General features: G+C 40.2%; 1 protein-coding gene across 1 annotated transcript; it reads left to right on the plus strand.

The window, feature by feature from the left end:
* The first annotated feature begins 1,040 nt into the window (after positions 1-1,040).
* On the plus strand, positions 1,041-15,640 carry ano11 (anoctamin 11). Its single transcript, XM_046397850.1, has 23 exons — positions 1,041-1,673; positions 2,171-2,297; positions 2,398-2,585; positions 2,691-2,798; positions 3,255-3,391; positions 3,497-3,554; positions 3,630-3,740; positions 3,822-3,987; positions 5,303-5,393; positions 6,735-6,831; positions 6,924-7,067; positions 7,687-7,824; positions 8,611-8,709; positions 8,824-8,926; positions 9,875-9,986; positions 10,078-10,132; positions 10,237-10,334; positions 11,054-11,190; positions 11,353-11,558; positions 11,652-11,788; positions 11,973-12,063; positions 12,620-12,803; positions 15,345-15,640. The coding sequence occupies exons 1-23, from the start codon at positions 1,488-1,490 to the stop codon at positions 15,374-15,376; spliced, it is 2,805 nt and encodes a 934-aa protein (XP_046253806.1). The 5' UTR covers positions 1,041-1,487; the 3' UTR covers positions 15,377-15,640.
* Positions 15,641-16,703: the final 1,063 nt, after the last annotated feature.

A 16,703-nucleotide genomic window follows, 5' to 3' on the forward strand; every position in this document is an offset into this window, starting at 1 on the left:
AGCTCTTCTCCCCAGCTCTGTTTTCTCTGCATGAATCTGGATCAAAGAGGATTACAGAAATGTGTTTTTTGACTCTTTACAGCAGCTGCAATAATGGCTGATGGTTGACAAAGAACTTTTGAGAGGAAGGGAGAGAAAGACACGTTGATCCCTGCACAAAAGGGATCTGAGGAAAAGGAGAACTCAGCAGGAGCCATAATCAGACCATTAAAGATGCAGTTTGAGGTTTATTGAGACCAGTGAGTATCAGTGAGGCTTGGCAATTCCGAGTGTTCAAGCTCTTTTCTAAGTAAAAGCACATAGTGGTGTGGTTTTAACAGCACATTTGTGACTCAGCTACTCTTTAAACCTTGCAGTGCTCCCTGATCAAGTCATATTGTGTTTATTAAACATGTCCATACACTCACCTCATTCCCCCTCTAAACTGAAATTGATCCACAGGACAGTGCAGGATTTAACATTGTATCAGTTTGTTATGATAAACTCAGTACTTAAGCCCATCTAAAGCACATATTCAAGATTTACGCCAGCACTTTAGTTTTGAGGGCTCTTCCAAGACAGATTTTTTTTTTATTTTATTTTATTTTATTTTTTTTTTTGGCTGGATCATACCCTTCCTGTAATACAACTTGATATACTTGATACACCCTTCATTTTCACTAGACCCTCCCTGGGAAGCTCAGGGAATGCAATTGCCATGAGGGGGTGTACTTGGTCTGCAGCTGTGTTTAGGTATGTGGTATACATCAACGCAACATTCACTTGACTGCCAGGACCCAAGCTTTGCTGCAGAACATTGCATTGTAACAATATGATCTATGTTATTCACTTCACCTGTCAATGGTTTTCAAATTTCCTCATCTACAAACAATAAATCTCATCTTACATTAGCCTTGTGCCTGTGATGATGCACACCAGCAAATAAATCCTAGAGGGGTGGAGCTTCTCCTCTAACACTGTTAATAATTTATGTTAATTCTGTGTATATTCAACACCAGCTAAATTAAAAGTGCAAATCAGCTTGTATGAAGGAGGGAGTCGATTCCTCTCGATGTGTTTTGCATAATGAGCATGTTAGAGAGCTAGAGAGCTCTGACTTTATTCCCACATTCTCTGCCCCTGACAGCCTATTACAATATTTATGAAGTGGGGATGTGCACTGTACTGTATGACTTGATATACATGCCCTCTGCTGAAATGCAGCAAAGCACCAGCTTCTGCCTGCATGATCGGTCCATTACGGTACTTCACAGCTATCTAGCAGCAGAGCAGAGGAGCCTGACAGATGCGGAGGCAGAGAAGAGGGAGAGGACAAGAGAAGCACAGCATGCTGTAAAACCAGACTTCAGCAGCAACCTAATTTTTACTACAGCAAAGGTACAGTATCAGTCCTTGTTTTCTCTTTTCAGTCTTTAAAGCATGTCTGTAATTGTCGCCAGTCAGTTACCTAAGCAGTGAGCAGAGATTTCTTCTGCAGTATAATTTGTATGAATGCTCAGTATCTGTGTCCAGCCACAGCGCGTTTTGTCCCCCTCCTCATCATGGTGAGGAAGGGCTCAGAGCTGCTGAAGGGAGACAGAGAGGTCCTTCTAGATCTGGACTATGGGGGTGAGGCACAAACCACAGACAGCTATGGGAGCCTGCAGAACGGGAGCTTCATCCCGCCGAGATGTGTGAGCACTACTTTACTTTTTCCTCTGCAGTATGCCTTTCCTTTCTCGGAGGAATCACAGAGATGTGGAAAATAACCCTGCTGCTTTGCTTATGTCTTCACAATTCACTGACTTCCCTGAGATATTGTGGTGTATCTAATATCTACCGGAGTACACAGTGGTTTGATTTACTGTGTATCAAAGGGAAATTAAAATGTCATGTGGTGAAATGTAACTTTACTGCACTGAGATATCCTTCTCCGTCACACTGCAAAAAGCCCAGCAATCATTATCTGTCTCATCTTCTCATCTGGACTCATTATGGCAAAGAGAGGCTTTCATGATGTTGCGTAATGGCACAGAATTTTGTGAGTAAACCTTATCATAAGGAAATGAACTGTCCTGAACAAAAGGTTTTAAAGGCAGAACAGTGAGCAGAAAATTGTTTGGTTTTGCCTGCAGGTCTCACTTGTTTTTAAGGAACTACAAGATTTTTAATAATAACCAAATGCTTTTAGCTTTCAGCCACATCTGCTGCTGAAGACATAGATGGTGATGATCCCATTCATATTCACTGTAATGCGAGAAGAAACCAGCCACTTCCACAGCTGGGCAATTACTTCAGAGATAGAAGAACCAAAATTGGTAGGTACCCTCGGCAGCCGGCATTTGATTAGGTGTTACAAGTTCACTGAATCAGTCCTTCGTTTAACCTTTTGTTCCTTTATGGCTGTTCTCTGTCAAGACTTTGTACTGGTGTGGGAAATTCGCTCGCAGAGGAAGCGGCGAGGGAAAGGGAAAGTGACCGGCGAGCAGGGGGAGGCTGTGCCCACAGAGGACAACAGCAGGTCTGAAAAAAGGAAGGCTCAGCTGGCACAGTGGAGGGAGAAGTTTGTTCAGAATCTGGAGAGTGCTGGATTGCTCATGGAAAAGGTGCTGCAGACCAGATTTAAGATTTTTCATTTTATTAATAAATTCTTAATCTACTCGTTAATCTTAATCTACTTAATTTATCAGTGTGGCCTCTCTTCCCTTTAGGAGGAAACAGCGAATGAAAAGAAAACAATACATTTTCTGAAGCTCAGCGCTCCTTGGGATGTGTTGGTGTATTATGCTGAAGAACTCTGTGTGAGAGCTCCGTTACAGGTTAATGCAGCTGTCTGTAATTAAACATGTCTAATTTACAGTTATAACATAAATTTATTATGGATGGCACTGTGGGCCAGACTGAAACATCTTATCAACTATTAAATGCTTTGGAATTTGTAAATTCAAGATGGCCGTCCTCTGGGCTGTCCTCATGGTTTTGATTTGAGTTTTGATTTTTTATCTAGTGCAACTGGCATATTTATGTTTTCACTTATTCTGTAAAATGTCTCAGTTTCTACAAGATGAATTACTGTAAAATTTTGTCCAGACATTCACAGGTTTCAGATCATACAGATCATACAGATGATACGGTCTACTGACTTTTTTGGAGCATTTTTGCTTTGTTTGACAGCTACTGGATAACTTGCCAGAGCAATTAGAATTTTAATGACTGTGTCTTCATAAATACAGGGATTATAAAACATCCTGAAGGTGCATATATTTGTCTTGCAGGCACAGCCAAATCTGGACCTGAACACATCTGCTCGGGTACTGAGTAGACTATGCATACCTAATGTGATGATGGAGTCAGTGCCAAACAGGCCTCTGGACTATTACACATGTGCCTTTCGCAAGTCAAAGATGAACAGGTGTGTGGTGAGCCATGATAAATGGTGGTAAACAACAGGCTCAGTTAAGACTGTATCACAGTGTATAAAACTGTTTCTGGCTGAATTAGTATCTCTCTTCTGCAGGTTCCTTGGCTCTGACGACCATGAAAACTACTTCACTAATACACAGAGACACCGTATTGTGAGTAACACGAATTCTTCTACAGCACACGTGAAATTATTCCCTCATAGTGTTAGATTTTATGTGTTGTTCCAGGTGTATGAGATTCTTGCCAGGACAGTATATGGCAAGAGGAAGAGGGCTGAGGTTGGTGTGGACAGACTGGTAAATGAAGGGGTCTACACAGCAGCTTTCCCCCTGCACGAGGTCAGATATTATTTATCTGCTCTTCAAACTGATGTAAAGCTTCTGCTGTTTTCCCTCTGTAATCAACATTTTTTTCTACAGGGTGCCTTTCAGCTACCAACGTATGAGATTCGTCCCGACGAGCTGAACCAGAGGCAGATTCTTTATCACTACTGGGCCTGCTGGGGCAAATGGTACAAGTACCAACCTCTGGACCACATAAGGGAGTACTTTGGAGAGAAGATTGCATTCTACTTTGCCTGGCTAGGTAGATATAAATACAAATTCTTATTCAGATGTGAATAAACAACACTGATCAACAAAAAAAGTCACATCAATCCCTAAATTTGTTTAAATTCAGCTAAAATATAAAACAAATAAACAACTGTAAATATATTCGCTACCAAACATATTTACTTTGACACACTTCAATCTACAGATTTGTAGTGATTTAGGTCAATGAATGAAGGGACATGAAATAACAATTAACTACGATTATCAGGTTATTGACAGTGCTGGTGTCAAGCGAGTATGATGTTTACCATGTTCACAGTCTGAATTTAGCATGACGAGTTCTAATAAATTAGCACAAACCACAAAGTACAGTTGAAGTTGAGGATGAATAAATGTGGATTTGCAGTATTTGTCTAGTTTAAGATTTGACCAGATTGATGGCAATTCACCATACATGCACATTTTTCAATCTGGACCAACTTTGTCATCCCAAGCTGTCAAGCTTATATACGCTGGCTTTCAACTTTCAACTGCACCTGGTCTTCATCAGCAGTCAGAGTTCCTCAAGGCTGAGTTAAATATGGAAATTTGGTTGCATAATAGCAAGTAGTCATATATGCTGAAGTAGATGAGATGTGGGGAAAAAAGGTCCTAAATATTTTTTTTTTCTTTGAATATTTTTGCATTCATCCTGTGTATAAAACTCATAAATTCCAGGAATTAATGTTTAATTAGTAGTATTACGTCCTTGTAAAACTGGAATAAATAAATAATCCACAACATTTTCATACCTGTAATGTACCGCATAACATGTGTAGCCATGGAAGTTTTTTCTTTTCCAAAACCCTGCCTGGGTGCACATTTTGCATTTTTGCACAAGTGGTCAATTGGCAAGGGAAGTAAAATCCATTATGTCTGAACAAAGAGAAAAGTGTAGCATACACAACATCAAGCCTCAACAGAAAATGAAAGCAAAATCTTGATACAATAAAGGTATCATCCTCAGTATGAGACACATACTGCTATGCCAGCCCCAGCTCTTCAACAAGGACATTCTAACATTAAGCATAGATGTAAATACTGCACATTTTCACATTTTTACTTTTATTTTTCTAAGGTTTCTATTTTATAATATTTATTTATACTCATTCTATTTTACTTTACTCTATTTTACTTTACTTTTACCTATTTTTTTGGTAGCTGGGACAAAAAAAAATTCACTGCACATTGTACTGTGTATGATTGTGCGTGTGACAAATAAACCTATCTTGTATCTTGTAAACAGCAGTGCAGAAGTGTAACTGCATCAGCAAAGGACTGCAGCCTAATGGAGCTTTATGTCTCTGCAGGTTTCTACACAGCCTGGCTGCTGCCAGCAGCAGTGGTTGGAAGCCTCGTCTTTGTATCTGGAGTCATGTTCATGGGTACCAACACACCAGCGTGAGTACACACACTACACAGAAAAACATGGTTAAGATAAGATAAGCAAGAGGCCAAATTCAAATGCTGAGGCAGCAGAAGGACAGAAACAAATATAAGAATAAAAAGAAAAATATAAACTGTACATGAGCAATTAAACTCAAAATTATGAAGTAAATTATAAGTCATTTACAGTGGTGGACCTATTACTTGCCAAACAATGACTGAGTACAGTGACTTCCTGGAGTCCTGTTGCCACGGTGAGGTTGCCAGGTTTGGTGCCAACATGTCTCCACGGAGACTGCTAAGAAAACAGACCATATTTGGCATCCGCCAGCATAATCATTTTTCAGCTCCATACTTAATGCACACTCATGAAATTGGTATCGATCTACTCATCTCACTCTCAGAAAGAGAGCAAATAAGGGTGTTTCCACAACTGCTTTAAGGGTTACAAGAATTACCAAGAAATTAAAACTCTACTTAACACTTCCTCCCAGATAATGTTGAGCACGCACAATTTGAGATACAAACGTACTGAAGCATCAAAGCACAGTGTGTTTTGAATGAAAACAAACCCCATAATGATACAATACGCAAGGGGTATGTCTGTGCCCAATTTGTCATGCATTATTCATCCCTACAGTGAGCTCTACTCTAGCTACACAACACTGTGAAATCTCTTCTGTTTCAGAGTAAATGAAACGGAAGAGATTTCACAGTGCCTTACCAATTGTATTGTATCTATCATTGCATTTCCAAAGCATTTTGTTGGTTTCAGTGATGCTGCTATTATGTCAGGAGGTTAAAAGGTTAGAGATAATGGAAGACAAGTCAATATTTCAAAAATGGGACAGCCAAATATCTCAATTTTATGAGGTTCATTAGTTCACACTGTAGATTAAAGCCATTGATTAGTGGAGAATGGGTGGAAAGCAGTCTGTGGCAGCACTAAACTGTAGCTGTCTCTTGTGATAATGGACAATTAGTACAGAATAATCTCCCCATTATATACATATGCCTCTCAGTGAGTCCAGACTTAATTTGTGCAGCAAATTACATGTGTAGTCACTGTTTCAGCAGCTCATTGAACGACTCAGTAGCTCTGCTCCCCAGGAGCAAACAGGGAGACTGACTTGCAACACTTTTCATCTGTTCTATTTTCTCACTCAATCAATATACCCTTTGTATGGATGCAAAAATATATTACAGTCTATCTGTGATTAAAAGGCCAAATTTCTGTTTCTGTCCAATCTGATCAGCTACCTAATAGATCAAAATCTGAAAAGCAAACCTGGTTTGAAATCTTTAAAATATGTTTTCTCACTTGCATCTTATCTGTATCATTGTGTCTGTCTTCAGCAAGGAAATCTGTAACAGTGGAGCTAGTTATCTGATGTGTCCCCTCTGCAACACATGCAAGGCCTGGAACATGTCTGACATCTGCACCATGGCCAAGGTAATGAACTCCCAAATCATTTCACTGATAGCACACAGTCTAAAAGCTAATATTTGTTTATAAAGTATGTACTGTACTGTTCTGCATTGCAGATGGGCTACCTATTTGACAACCCAGGTACGGTCTTCTTCAGTGTGTTCATGTCCTTCTGGGCTGTCACCTTCCTGGAGTACTGGAAGCGAAAGATGGCCACTCTGGCCCATCACTGGGACTGCATGGACTTTCATGAAGAAGAGGTCTCACAATCATTCCTTGCTTGTTTACTGTCAGTATGAGTATTCCTACCAGTCTCGTAGGTATGTCATTATCCATACCAGGTGTTCTGTTGCCTCCCAGCAGTGAGGTGCATCACTTTGTCAGCCTATTGTTCAAGATAGTATTGTAGATTGTTAGCCCAAGGCCTACATATAGTAAGATAAAACCTTTAAACATGCATAGTCAATATCAGTGTTTAAACATCTAAACATACTACCTTCAAAACGGCTACAAAAACAAGTGTAATAGTGCTGCAGTTTGGTTACAAACCACATATCATTTTATTTATGCAACAAGTTAATTGTTAACTGCACATTAGCTAGCTAGTTAACATTAACTTTAAATTGGATCCTATATAACGTAAGTCTTTATTTCTTATTTTACATTTTACACAGAAGTTACATTACTCTTGCTTTACCGCTACCTTGTAAAACCTTGTCACAGCTACATAAAGAAAGTTACATCTCACCTCTGGGGAACCTGCACCCCAGCCACTGGTTCATAGACCCACTGAGATCCCTAGATCAGCAGCGGGACCACCTCAGCAAACCACCAAAGCATGTGTCCATTCATGCTGATGTCACCCTGTGCTTTCCTCAGGAACGTCCTCGGCCAGAGTTTGCTGCCATGGCCCCAAGTATGGAGGAAAACCCAGTGACTGGGGTCAAAGAGCCTTACTTTCCAGAGAAGACCCGGTTGTCCCGCATGTTCACTGGCTCCATGGTCATCATTATGATGGTGAGACACAGTTTAGAAGTGTTTTAAAGAATGTAGAATTTCATTAATTTCACATATGTTCATGAATTCAGCATTATTGTAAGTGAAGTATTCACTGACTGATGAATGTCACCACTTTCTAATCTGATAAATATGACACGGTATGTTTGATTATTGTGATGAATTACTCCGGTTATTCTCTATGGAAAGAGAAAGAGAGGTGGCATTTATACCTGTGCACTCTTCTACTCAGTCCTACAATGGTAACTGAAACCTTTCTTAAAAATAAATCCAGGTCATATGCCCAAAGGGCTAGATTTGATCTGATAATCTCAGCCATATACTGTAGGCTCAGTCTCAAGATTGTCTTGGACAGGGATCTGAAGATCAGCTTTCCCCCACCCCTCTCTTGACAACACTCATAGTGGTGGAAGATCGAAAATGCTACCATGTCGCCATTATGCACAGTCTCGAAGAAAACAATTTGATGCATCTATCTACATCTAATGATGCCTGCAATTACCCAAATCTGGAGAGAAAACCAGGAAAAGTGAGTCTGATTGAAACCCATTCAGTCAAGTATCTTTCTTTTTTACTGTTGAAAAGAATGAGCCGACCATCGGAAGTGGTGGAGACTGATGGCTGGACTCTATTTGACTGTGCTGGTGTACCACATAATATGTAGCCACAAGGGTGACATTGCATAAATAGAGTGCACCTCCTAAACTTTGTAGTTCCAAAATTCTGAATATCTCTTTGCTGTTTTGCAACACAAATGACTAAATATCCCTGTGTGTTTCCTCTCAGCTGTGTGTGGTAATGATCTTCTTGGTGACGGTGGTCATGTGTCGTGGAATCATCAGTGTGATGATGTTCCACACTGGGAGTCCCGTCCTGCGTACAGAGGTATATCGGCGCTGCATAAAGACATGGATTTAAATTGTCTTATTCTTAATGTTTTGTTCTTGTGATGATTATTACATGTATATATGACAGGTCTGTCTGTGTTCTCATCCCCAGGCAGGGACCATAGCCAACATCTCCAGCAGTATTGTGAATCTGGGCCTTATCCTGTTGATGGGCAGAGTCTACACTGCATTAGCTGAGCAGCTCACTAAATGGGGTGAGACTCCACGCTGCTCACCTCAAACCTCAGTACTGTATATTGTTATTAGCATATCACTGGATCTCTACTAACTAAAAGCTAAATGCAACTTTGACAGCATTCATTAGATAGATTAATAATGACGCAACCATCTTCATAAATTTATGAAGAAACCTCTGACAACATTTCCAGATTTAGGTTTCAGAAACAGGACACTGTCTTCAGCCTCAGTCTAACGTCATGAAGACACTTATAAACAGCATCAATCAGTAAATAACTATAAACTGTTGAACTTAGTACAACGATAACACATAGATGAAGGTATTGCTGTCCATTGTGTGAGGAACATGAATGTTTGTATTGAGTTCTATGAAAATCTATCTAACTGAGACATTTAACTCTGAACCAAAGTGGTTGACCAACAGACATACAACCAGTATTGCCACAACTAGAGCCCCTCACCTAAGGTGAGTCACTCAACAGTCAGATACAGTATGTAAGCACTGAAATGAACAGTTCTGAACAAAGTAGGCTCAGAAATGAACCATAAATTTTATGTGTTGTATTCTGTGCTACAAACACATTTCTCAAGTCTTGGTCCTCAAGAGATGAGGAGCTCTATTGCAGTATGGCCACTAGAGGTTGTAATATATCGTGTTTACAGTTCAAATGATTATTAGACTGGTGATGAGACAGAGTAACTGAAACTTTTCAGGTCAAGCATAAAGTGTTTAGCTCAAGTTAATAACTCTCTGATACAATTTAAGATGCTTATTTCACTCCGTTTGTCTTTTGTATCTTTTACATAGTTTTGGCCATCATTTCTATCAATGATCATGCAATGCAGTCAGATGTTCAGACAAATTAGCAAAACTTATCTGGAAAAGAAAACAAGTGCACACAGTAAAATTATTAACCACGGTTTAATGTCTATAACATTGTGTGGCCTTATTTTCTCTGTTGCAGAGATGCATAGAACACAAACCCAATATGACAATGCATTCATCTTCAAAGTGTTCATCTTCCAGTTTGTCAACTTCTACTCATCCCCCTTCTATGTGGCTTTCTTTAAAGGAAGGTAAGACGTAGAAATGATTGAAGAAATGAAAAACTTTTTGTGCCCAATATTTTAACTATCTCCCTCTCTCTCTCCCTCTTTGTGTGGGTAGGTTTGTGGGTTACCCCACCAACTATGGCACTTTGTTTGGGATGAGAAATGAAGATGTGAGTCTATGATTTACCAGGAAATATCTGGGAGAAAACGTTCCAAATCCCATGCTCCACTGTGTCATATCTGTTTGTTTCTGTGTGTCTTCACACTGTTTCAGTGTGGTCCTGGAGGCTGCCTCATTGAACTGGCTGAGCAACTATTCATCATCATGGTGGGAAAGCAACTCATCAACAACATTCAGGAGTTCATTATTCCGTATGTTTCCTGTTCAGACATCCATTGTTTTTCCGAAAATATTTTGTTGTATAATGTAAGTTTTCCTACTTTTGCTAAACAACTTCAGGGTTGACTTTTTTCAAATCTGCCTCAATTTGTTTCACAGAATGTATGAGCCACTTTAAGAAGAAGTAGGCTATCATCAGCTTGAATTTATAAAAAGTGAGACGCTTTAAAAACCAAAATCAGATCCATCAAACAGAATTAAATTCAGTAGAACAAACCAGAATTTGTATTGTGATAAAATCCATAGTTACTGTTTTTTGCCTTCCTGGCATTGTCTTTGTTTTTGAAGTTTTGCTTCATACTGCTGCATCCTGATTGCAGCTCTGTTTGTTTGGTGCAGTACAGCTCATTGCTGTTCCTCTGCAGCACTGGCGCTGCCTGCGTGTATGTCTTCAGACACACAGCAGACCATACAACAGGGCAAAGATAGTTGCTGTGGGCTTTTTGTGTTGTGTAATGCAGTGTTGCCCTCATTTCAGCATTGCCTTCAGTTTATAGGGGCCTTAAACAAAGACACCAATGAGGGTCAGTGGAAAAGCCCACTTGTGAAATGGCGCACAGCTCCTGACAAATGATCAGAAACTGGAATGGAAATGGAATGCATGAGCATCAAAGTTCTGTATTAACTCTGTTTTCATGTATATTGTTGTTTATTTCATGTATCTAAGCTCTCTGTCTCTCTGGTCTGACAGTAAAGTGAAGGCCTGGCGCCAGAGGAGAACTTTGTCCAAGGTGTTGGGGGGTAAAGCATCCCATCAGCCTCATCGCTGGGAGGAAGACTACCAGCTGGTGGAGTGTGAAGGCCTGTTCGAAGAGTACCTGGAGATGGGCAAGTGTCCTCCACTGTATCTAATAACGGACATGGTGTCACCGTGACTGACACAATGAACAATTCAAATATTAGTAACATACTGTATGATGAAGATATTTAAAGTTGGTGTAAGTTTCAGTGGTTCATTGTACAAGTTGAAAATGACTCACTGTGCTCCAGTGCTCCAGTTTGGGTTCATCACCATCTTCGTGGCAGCGTTCCCCCTCGCTCCGCTCTTCGCCCTACTTAACAACTGGGTAGAAATCCGTCTGGACTCACACAAGTTTGTGTGCGAGTACCGCCGACCGGTGGCTGAGCGTGCCCAGAACATCGGAGTCTGGTTCAATATACTGGAAGCTCTGTCACACCTGTCTGTCATCGCCAACGTGAGTCAACTGAACATGAGATCCACACCAGAGCAGACACTGATCTCTTTGCTATACATTATCAATTGTTGTTTTTTCATTTGTCTTCCACAGGCTTTCCTAATAGCCTTCACATCAGATTTTTTACCCCGCCTGCTCTACCAGTACAAGTTTGATAATGATCTCAATGGATACGTCAATTTCACCCTGGCTTACGCCCCACTTAACTACACTGAGTACCCTAAGTGCAGGTACAGCGATTGAATGCATGTAATCTAATCTTGCTGGCTTCAGAATCACTGACTTGGCCAACAGAGGGTAATGTTTAATGTTTAATCCCTTCTTTCAGTTTGTTTTTTTGCTACTGTATATTGATGCACACAAACCATTGCTTAGCATGTTTTGCAATTACTGTGTTTTGTATTTATTTTGTAGATATAAAGCATACAGAGACAACACTGGAAACTACTCACTGTTCTACTGGGAACTTCTTGCTGTCAGACTTGGTTTTATCATTGCTTTTGAGGTATGAAGGCAACTGCTTTGTCTCTCTGTTTCCTTCTGCCTTCCTTCCTCTTTCTTTCACACTTTCCATGCTTCTTCTGTCTTTGACATCTCCCCCACCATCCCAAAATGTCATTCAGCATCTACCTCAGGCCCTGTTTCTATTTCAATTACATTTAAGTTGCATCCTTTCTGTCCTGTCTCCATCTATCTATGTAGCACTGCTTAAGACCTCTGAACGGCCATGTACATCTTCCTTTGTTCAGCAATTCCTCATTCTTCTCAAATTTGTTGTTCACATTAACATTTCAGAGTGCAGAAGTTAGAGTAAGTAAGAGTAAGTTTCAGTTTCAGAGCTGTAAAACTTGAGAGAGTTAAATGACAAGGTGGACATATATATATATATATATATATATATATATATATATAATTTTTTTTTTCCGTCAAACAACACCACATGTTGCTTTCCATATTTTGCATGTGACATCCAACCAGTTGTGAACTTCAAACTAGAGATCTGACAGGAGAGACAGCTTTCAATTTTCTGATTAAGAACTTAAATGTCTCCCCTCTTTCAGCATGCGGTGTTCTTTGTGCTGCGAGCCATCGACTGGATCGTCCCCGATGTCCCCGAATCCCTGGAGTTGAAGATCAAGAGGGAACGTTACCTGGCCAAGCAGGCTCTGACCGAAAACCAGGAAGCTCTGTTGGTGAGTCGAGGCCGAGGGGCCGCCCCTGCCACCCCAGGCACATCCAGCCCAGGTCAGTTGAATATGGGACACATACACCCACGCACAATGCCATGCAACATATACTCATTCATAAAACTGATCCTCAGTTATTATAAGGCACTGACTTTATAAGAGAGGAAGTTGTGCTGCTAAGCAGGGACACGTCAAATCATTTTTTAATCACTGGGGAAGGACCTGTGTTTTTTATTTTGGCTTTGGGGAGCAACGTACAACTTTAAGTGGCACACCAGAGCTTATTTGGTGCAGAAAACAAGTTACTAATATCACTCTGGCCACTGCTGCCTTTGTTGTGTTGTTTTTTTATAAGTCATCAATTTGCATGTATCGCTATTGTTGGCATGCTGGGATGTGTGTGCGGTGTGTAGGCTTATTGATCTTTGTCGGTTTTGTGTGGTAGAGAGGGATTGGCTGTCACGTATTCACATGATGCTGAAGTAAACACACAGAGATGTGATTTGGAAGGAAGATTTTGCTTAAGAAATTATCTGTTTGCTTTGGTGATTACTTTCACTCCCTCTGGGCTGTTTGCTCCTTGCATTGGCTCCAGTACTACCAACATTTGATCTCAATATATATTAAAAAATGATTCTTTTTGGTGATGGGAGAGTCATGTGTTTCCCCCAGTCACTGAGGGAGACTCAAGGAAAAATACCAAAGATCAGGGCTCCTCAAATGTTTAATTACAGGAAAAATGATGCTTTTAATCCAACAGAGACCCTGTCTGATAAGAATGCCTCCAAGAGCGCAAACTGTTTGCAGAAGTAATCATGGTGAGAGTGATCTATGATCCGATGTATCAAAGTTATATTTTAACTTTTATTATGTCTAGACTATTCGGCGGATCAGTTTTATCTCATCTGGCCTTGTTTTTTCCACCCACACAAAGATTTACATTTTATGAGCTTCGGTTTTCAGATATCTGCTTCAGAAACACCTTTCAGAGTTCACAGGTAACACACAGTGTTAAACCTGTCACTGAAACTGCTGATTCTCTTAAATAAATTCCAGATTTTAAAGGCTTTTAAAAGTTCACCCACCCATGCACACACCCCCACAGAGCATTTGCACAGCACCTGCGGCTCAACTAGCTGTTAGAAGCTCGCTACGCTGCACGCAACACGATCATTAAAGGTAATCTGTGTGGGATCTGAGCCAAATATGTCAGTGTCAGATAAATTTAATTACATCCTTAGACAATATGGCCTGATGTCTGACGACATAGTTTGTCATTTCCTATCAACACCGGTGTTGGTTTGTAACTGAGAAATGACTTCACTGCAATAAAATTAAAAACCATTACTTTCAAGCAGGAAGTAAACGTAAAACAGTGGAAGAGTTCAAATGCACCCTGCATCATAGTTTCTATTCTGCAGCTGAAGATCACAGCCTGTGCACTGATCTTTGTGCAGTACCATACATACAGTAGCACAGGGTGTCTCTTCATCCTGATCTGTGTGTGTGTATGTGTGTGTGTGCGTGTCCCTGTCCTCTGACCTCTGCTGTTGTCATGTGTCTAATGTAGTGAATGTTGCTGGAAGAGGGCAGGTGAGTACTATACAACAAGTAAGTACATGGTATTCTCAAGATTGGTGTCATTATTTCAGTAATCATAGCAGGACTGATTGAATTAGAAAGATTTAACTTGTATGACTGGTTGTTATGAAGTTTGTGATAAGTACATACATGCTGGGAGATGCAGTTTAAATCAATATCACATTATTAAAAGTAATATAATTAGATATTGTTTTATTAATAACGTAATTAATTTTGGTGTAATTTTGAAGGCATTTTTTTAAAATGGTAAGACAGTATTACGTTATAATGAGAACATGACACCACCCAAGTCCATAAAATATAACGTTAACTACAAACAGGCACAAAACTAACAGCACAGCCTTTCCAGTGTATTTTATCTTGTGTCTGTGTGTTAACTATGGAGCTGGACGTGGTTAGTCAGGCAAGCATAAAGACTGAGGACAAATAGGCCTGACGCACACATTCTTCAATTCATCTGTGGCTAGATCGCCATTTACCAGATAGATGAAGTAATCACAAGTTATAGAACGTAGCAAAAGCAGCAAATTCCAGAACAAGAGTTTGGGAGGCTGCACACAGTCACTATGTCCATATGTTCATCAAGTTACAGCACATAACTGCCCTCAAACCACAAAACGTCGTGTTACATTGTAGTTTATGTCAGGGACCAGGCTGGCTGATTAAGTGTTGATTGAGAGAAATTACTTTTGTATGGTCTATGTATCGTTATTTCTTTTTAGGAAAGTGTTGCACGTTATATGATCCTATTTTCAGAAAAAAAGTGCTAAAAGACAAGAGTCAGTGTCATTTTTAAATCATCCACAAGATTATAATACAGTAGCAGCCAGCTGTATGTCAGTAGCATGTTGCAACAAAGATTGTCTGTCAGTTTTTTCCCCTCTTCATATCTCTTAGAGTATTCAGTCTTGCAGAACTAACTGTCTCTTCTGTTTCTCTCTGCTCCTTCCCATATTCCTTCTGTGTCCAAAACCAATTGCACTTGCCTCCCCTGAAGCAAGCGACACATCCTATGGAAACATGAGTTAGAACTCCAGCATGGAAAATGGGTGGTTTGAGAGGAGAACAGGAGGAACATTGGAGGAATAAAAGACACTCCTTCACATCTGGCGTAACACGAGCGAACTTCTTCTCTAAATGGAATACTGTCTTTGCACTGGAATTTTGTTTTTATTTTACCGCATATTGTTGTACTGTTGCACAGACATGATCAGCGAGTGTGTAATAAAAAAAAAGCTAAACTCACTCATAACTCAGATTACCCACCGTTTCATTTGGAGATCACATTTCCTCAACATTTTCAGACTTACTCACTGAAAGTTACTGATGTGTGTGCATACTCGGCCTACACAAAGCCATGCATTTTCACATATTTGAAAATCTGTCCCTACAGCGTCTGGGCTCTATACAGTTTTGTCTCTGTAACATTACCAAGCTCTGAAACCAGTGAGAAAGAAAACAGCTTCAGCATCTAATTTGCTATTGCATGGTTATTGCAGTTTAACATTTCTCCTTTGGATTTAGTGCATTTATTAATTTTTATTTTTAGTAGAAATGTAAAAATATTACTTAAGTAACCTGTTGGCTAGCTTGGGTTAAATCTCAGTAGCATCTTTGCCAAACTGCAATACCTTTCAAGTAACAGGCACATTATGTACTATAACGAAGCCACAAGGACCACTACCATGAATCCGCCGCCACCCCCCCCCCCCCCCCCCCCCCCCCCGCCACCCCCCCCCCCCCAAATAAAAGAAACAGGAAGTGGTTTAACTTTTCACCTTGATGCTGTGATGTACAGGTGTACCCCAGGCTGCAGGTGAAACAGAGCATATTTCTGAGTACACACAACAACACCCATCAGGGAAGCTGGATGTGGTCAGACGTGACCTTATAACAGACCTTAAAATTCTCTATTTATCACTGAACCGAAGTGGAAAATTATGCAACAAATTATGGAAACTATAAGCAGGCATTTATGGCCTCCTGATAAGTTAAAATAAATCAAAGTGAAGGCCATAACGTAGCCCTGCAGTATCCTTGCATTGCCCAGCACAATCTTGTGTTTCTATGCTGAGAATATTATTAAAACAAATACTTGAAATATTTGGGGGAAATTCTGCCAGAACCAGTGACCCCTTCCTCTTCACAACTGGATTAGAGCCCCTCTGCAACTGTCAAATACCCCCTACAACCCCAATTTGTAACAATAGCCTCTTGACAAACATTTGTGGTCTTTAGCCCCGAGCTGAAATAACCCTTAGGACATCATCAGGACTATTTTCTTGATCCTGCAGTGCGATGGACAACATTAAACAAGACAGACTGTGAAGTAGAATCATAATGAGTAAACTGATAT

This window comes from Scatophagus argus, chromosome 8 (assembly GCF_020382885.2).
Source record: "Scatophagus argus isolate fScaArg1 chromosome 8, fScaArg1.pri, whole genome shotgun sequence".
Lineage (NCBI taxonomy): Eukaryota > Metazoa > Chordata > Actinopteri > Scatophagidae > Scatophagus > Scatophagus argus.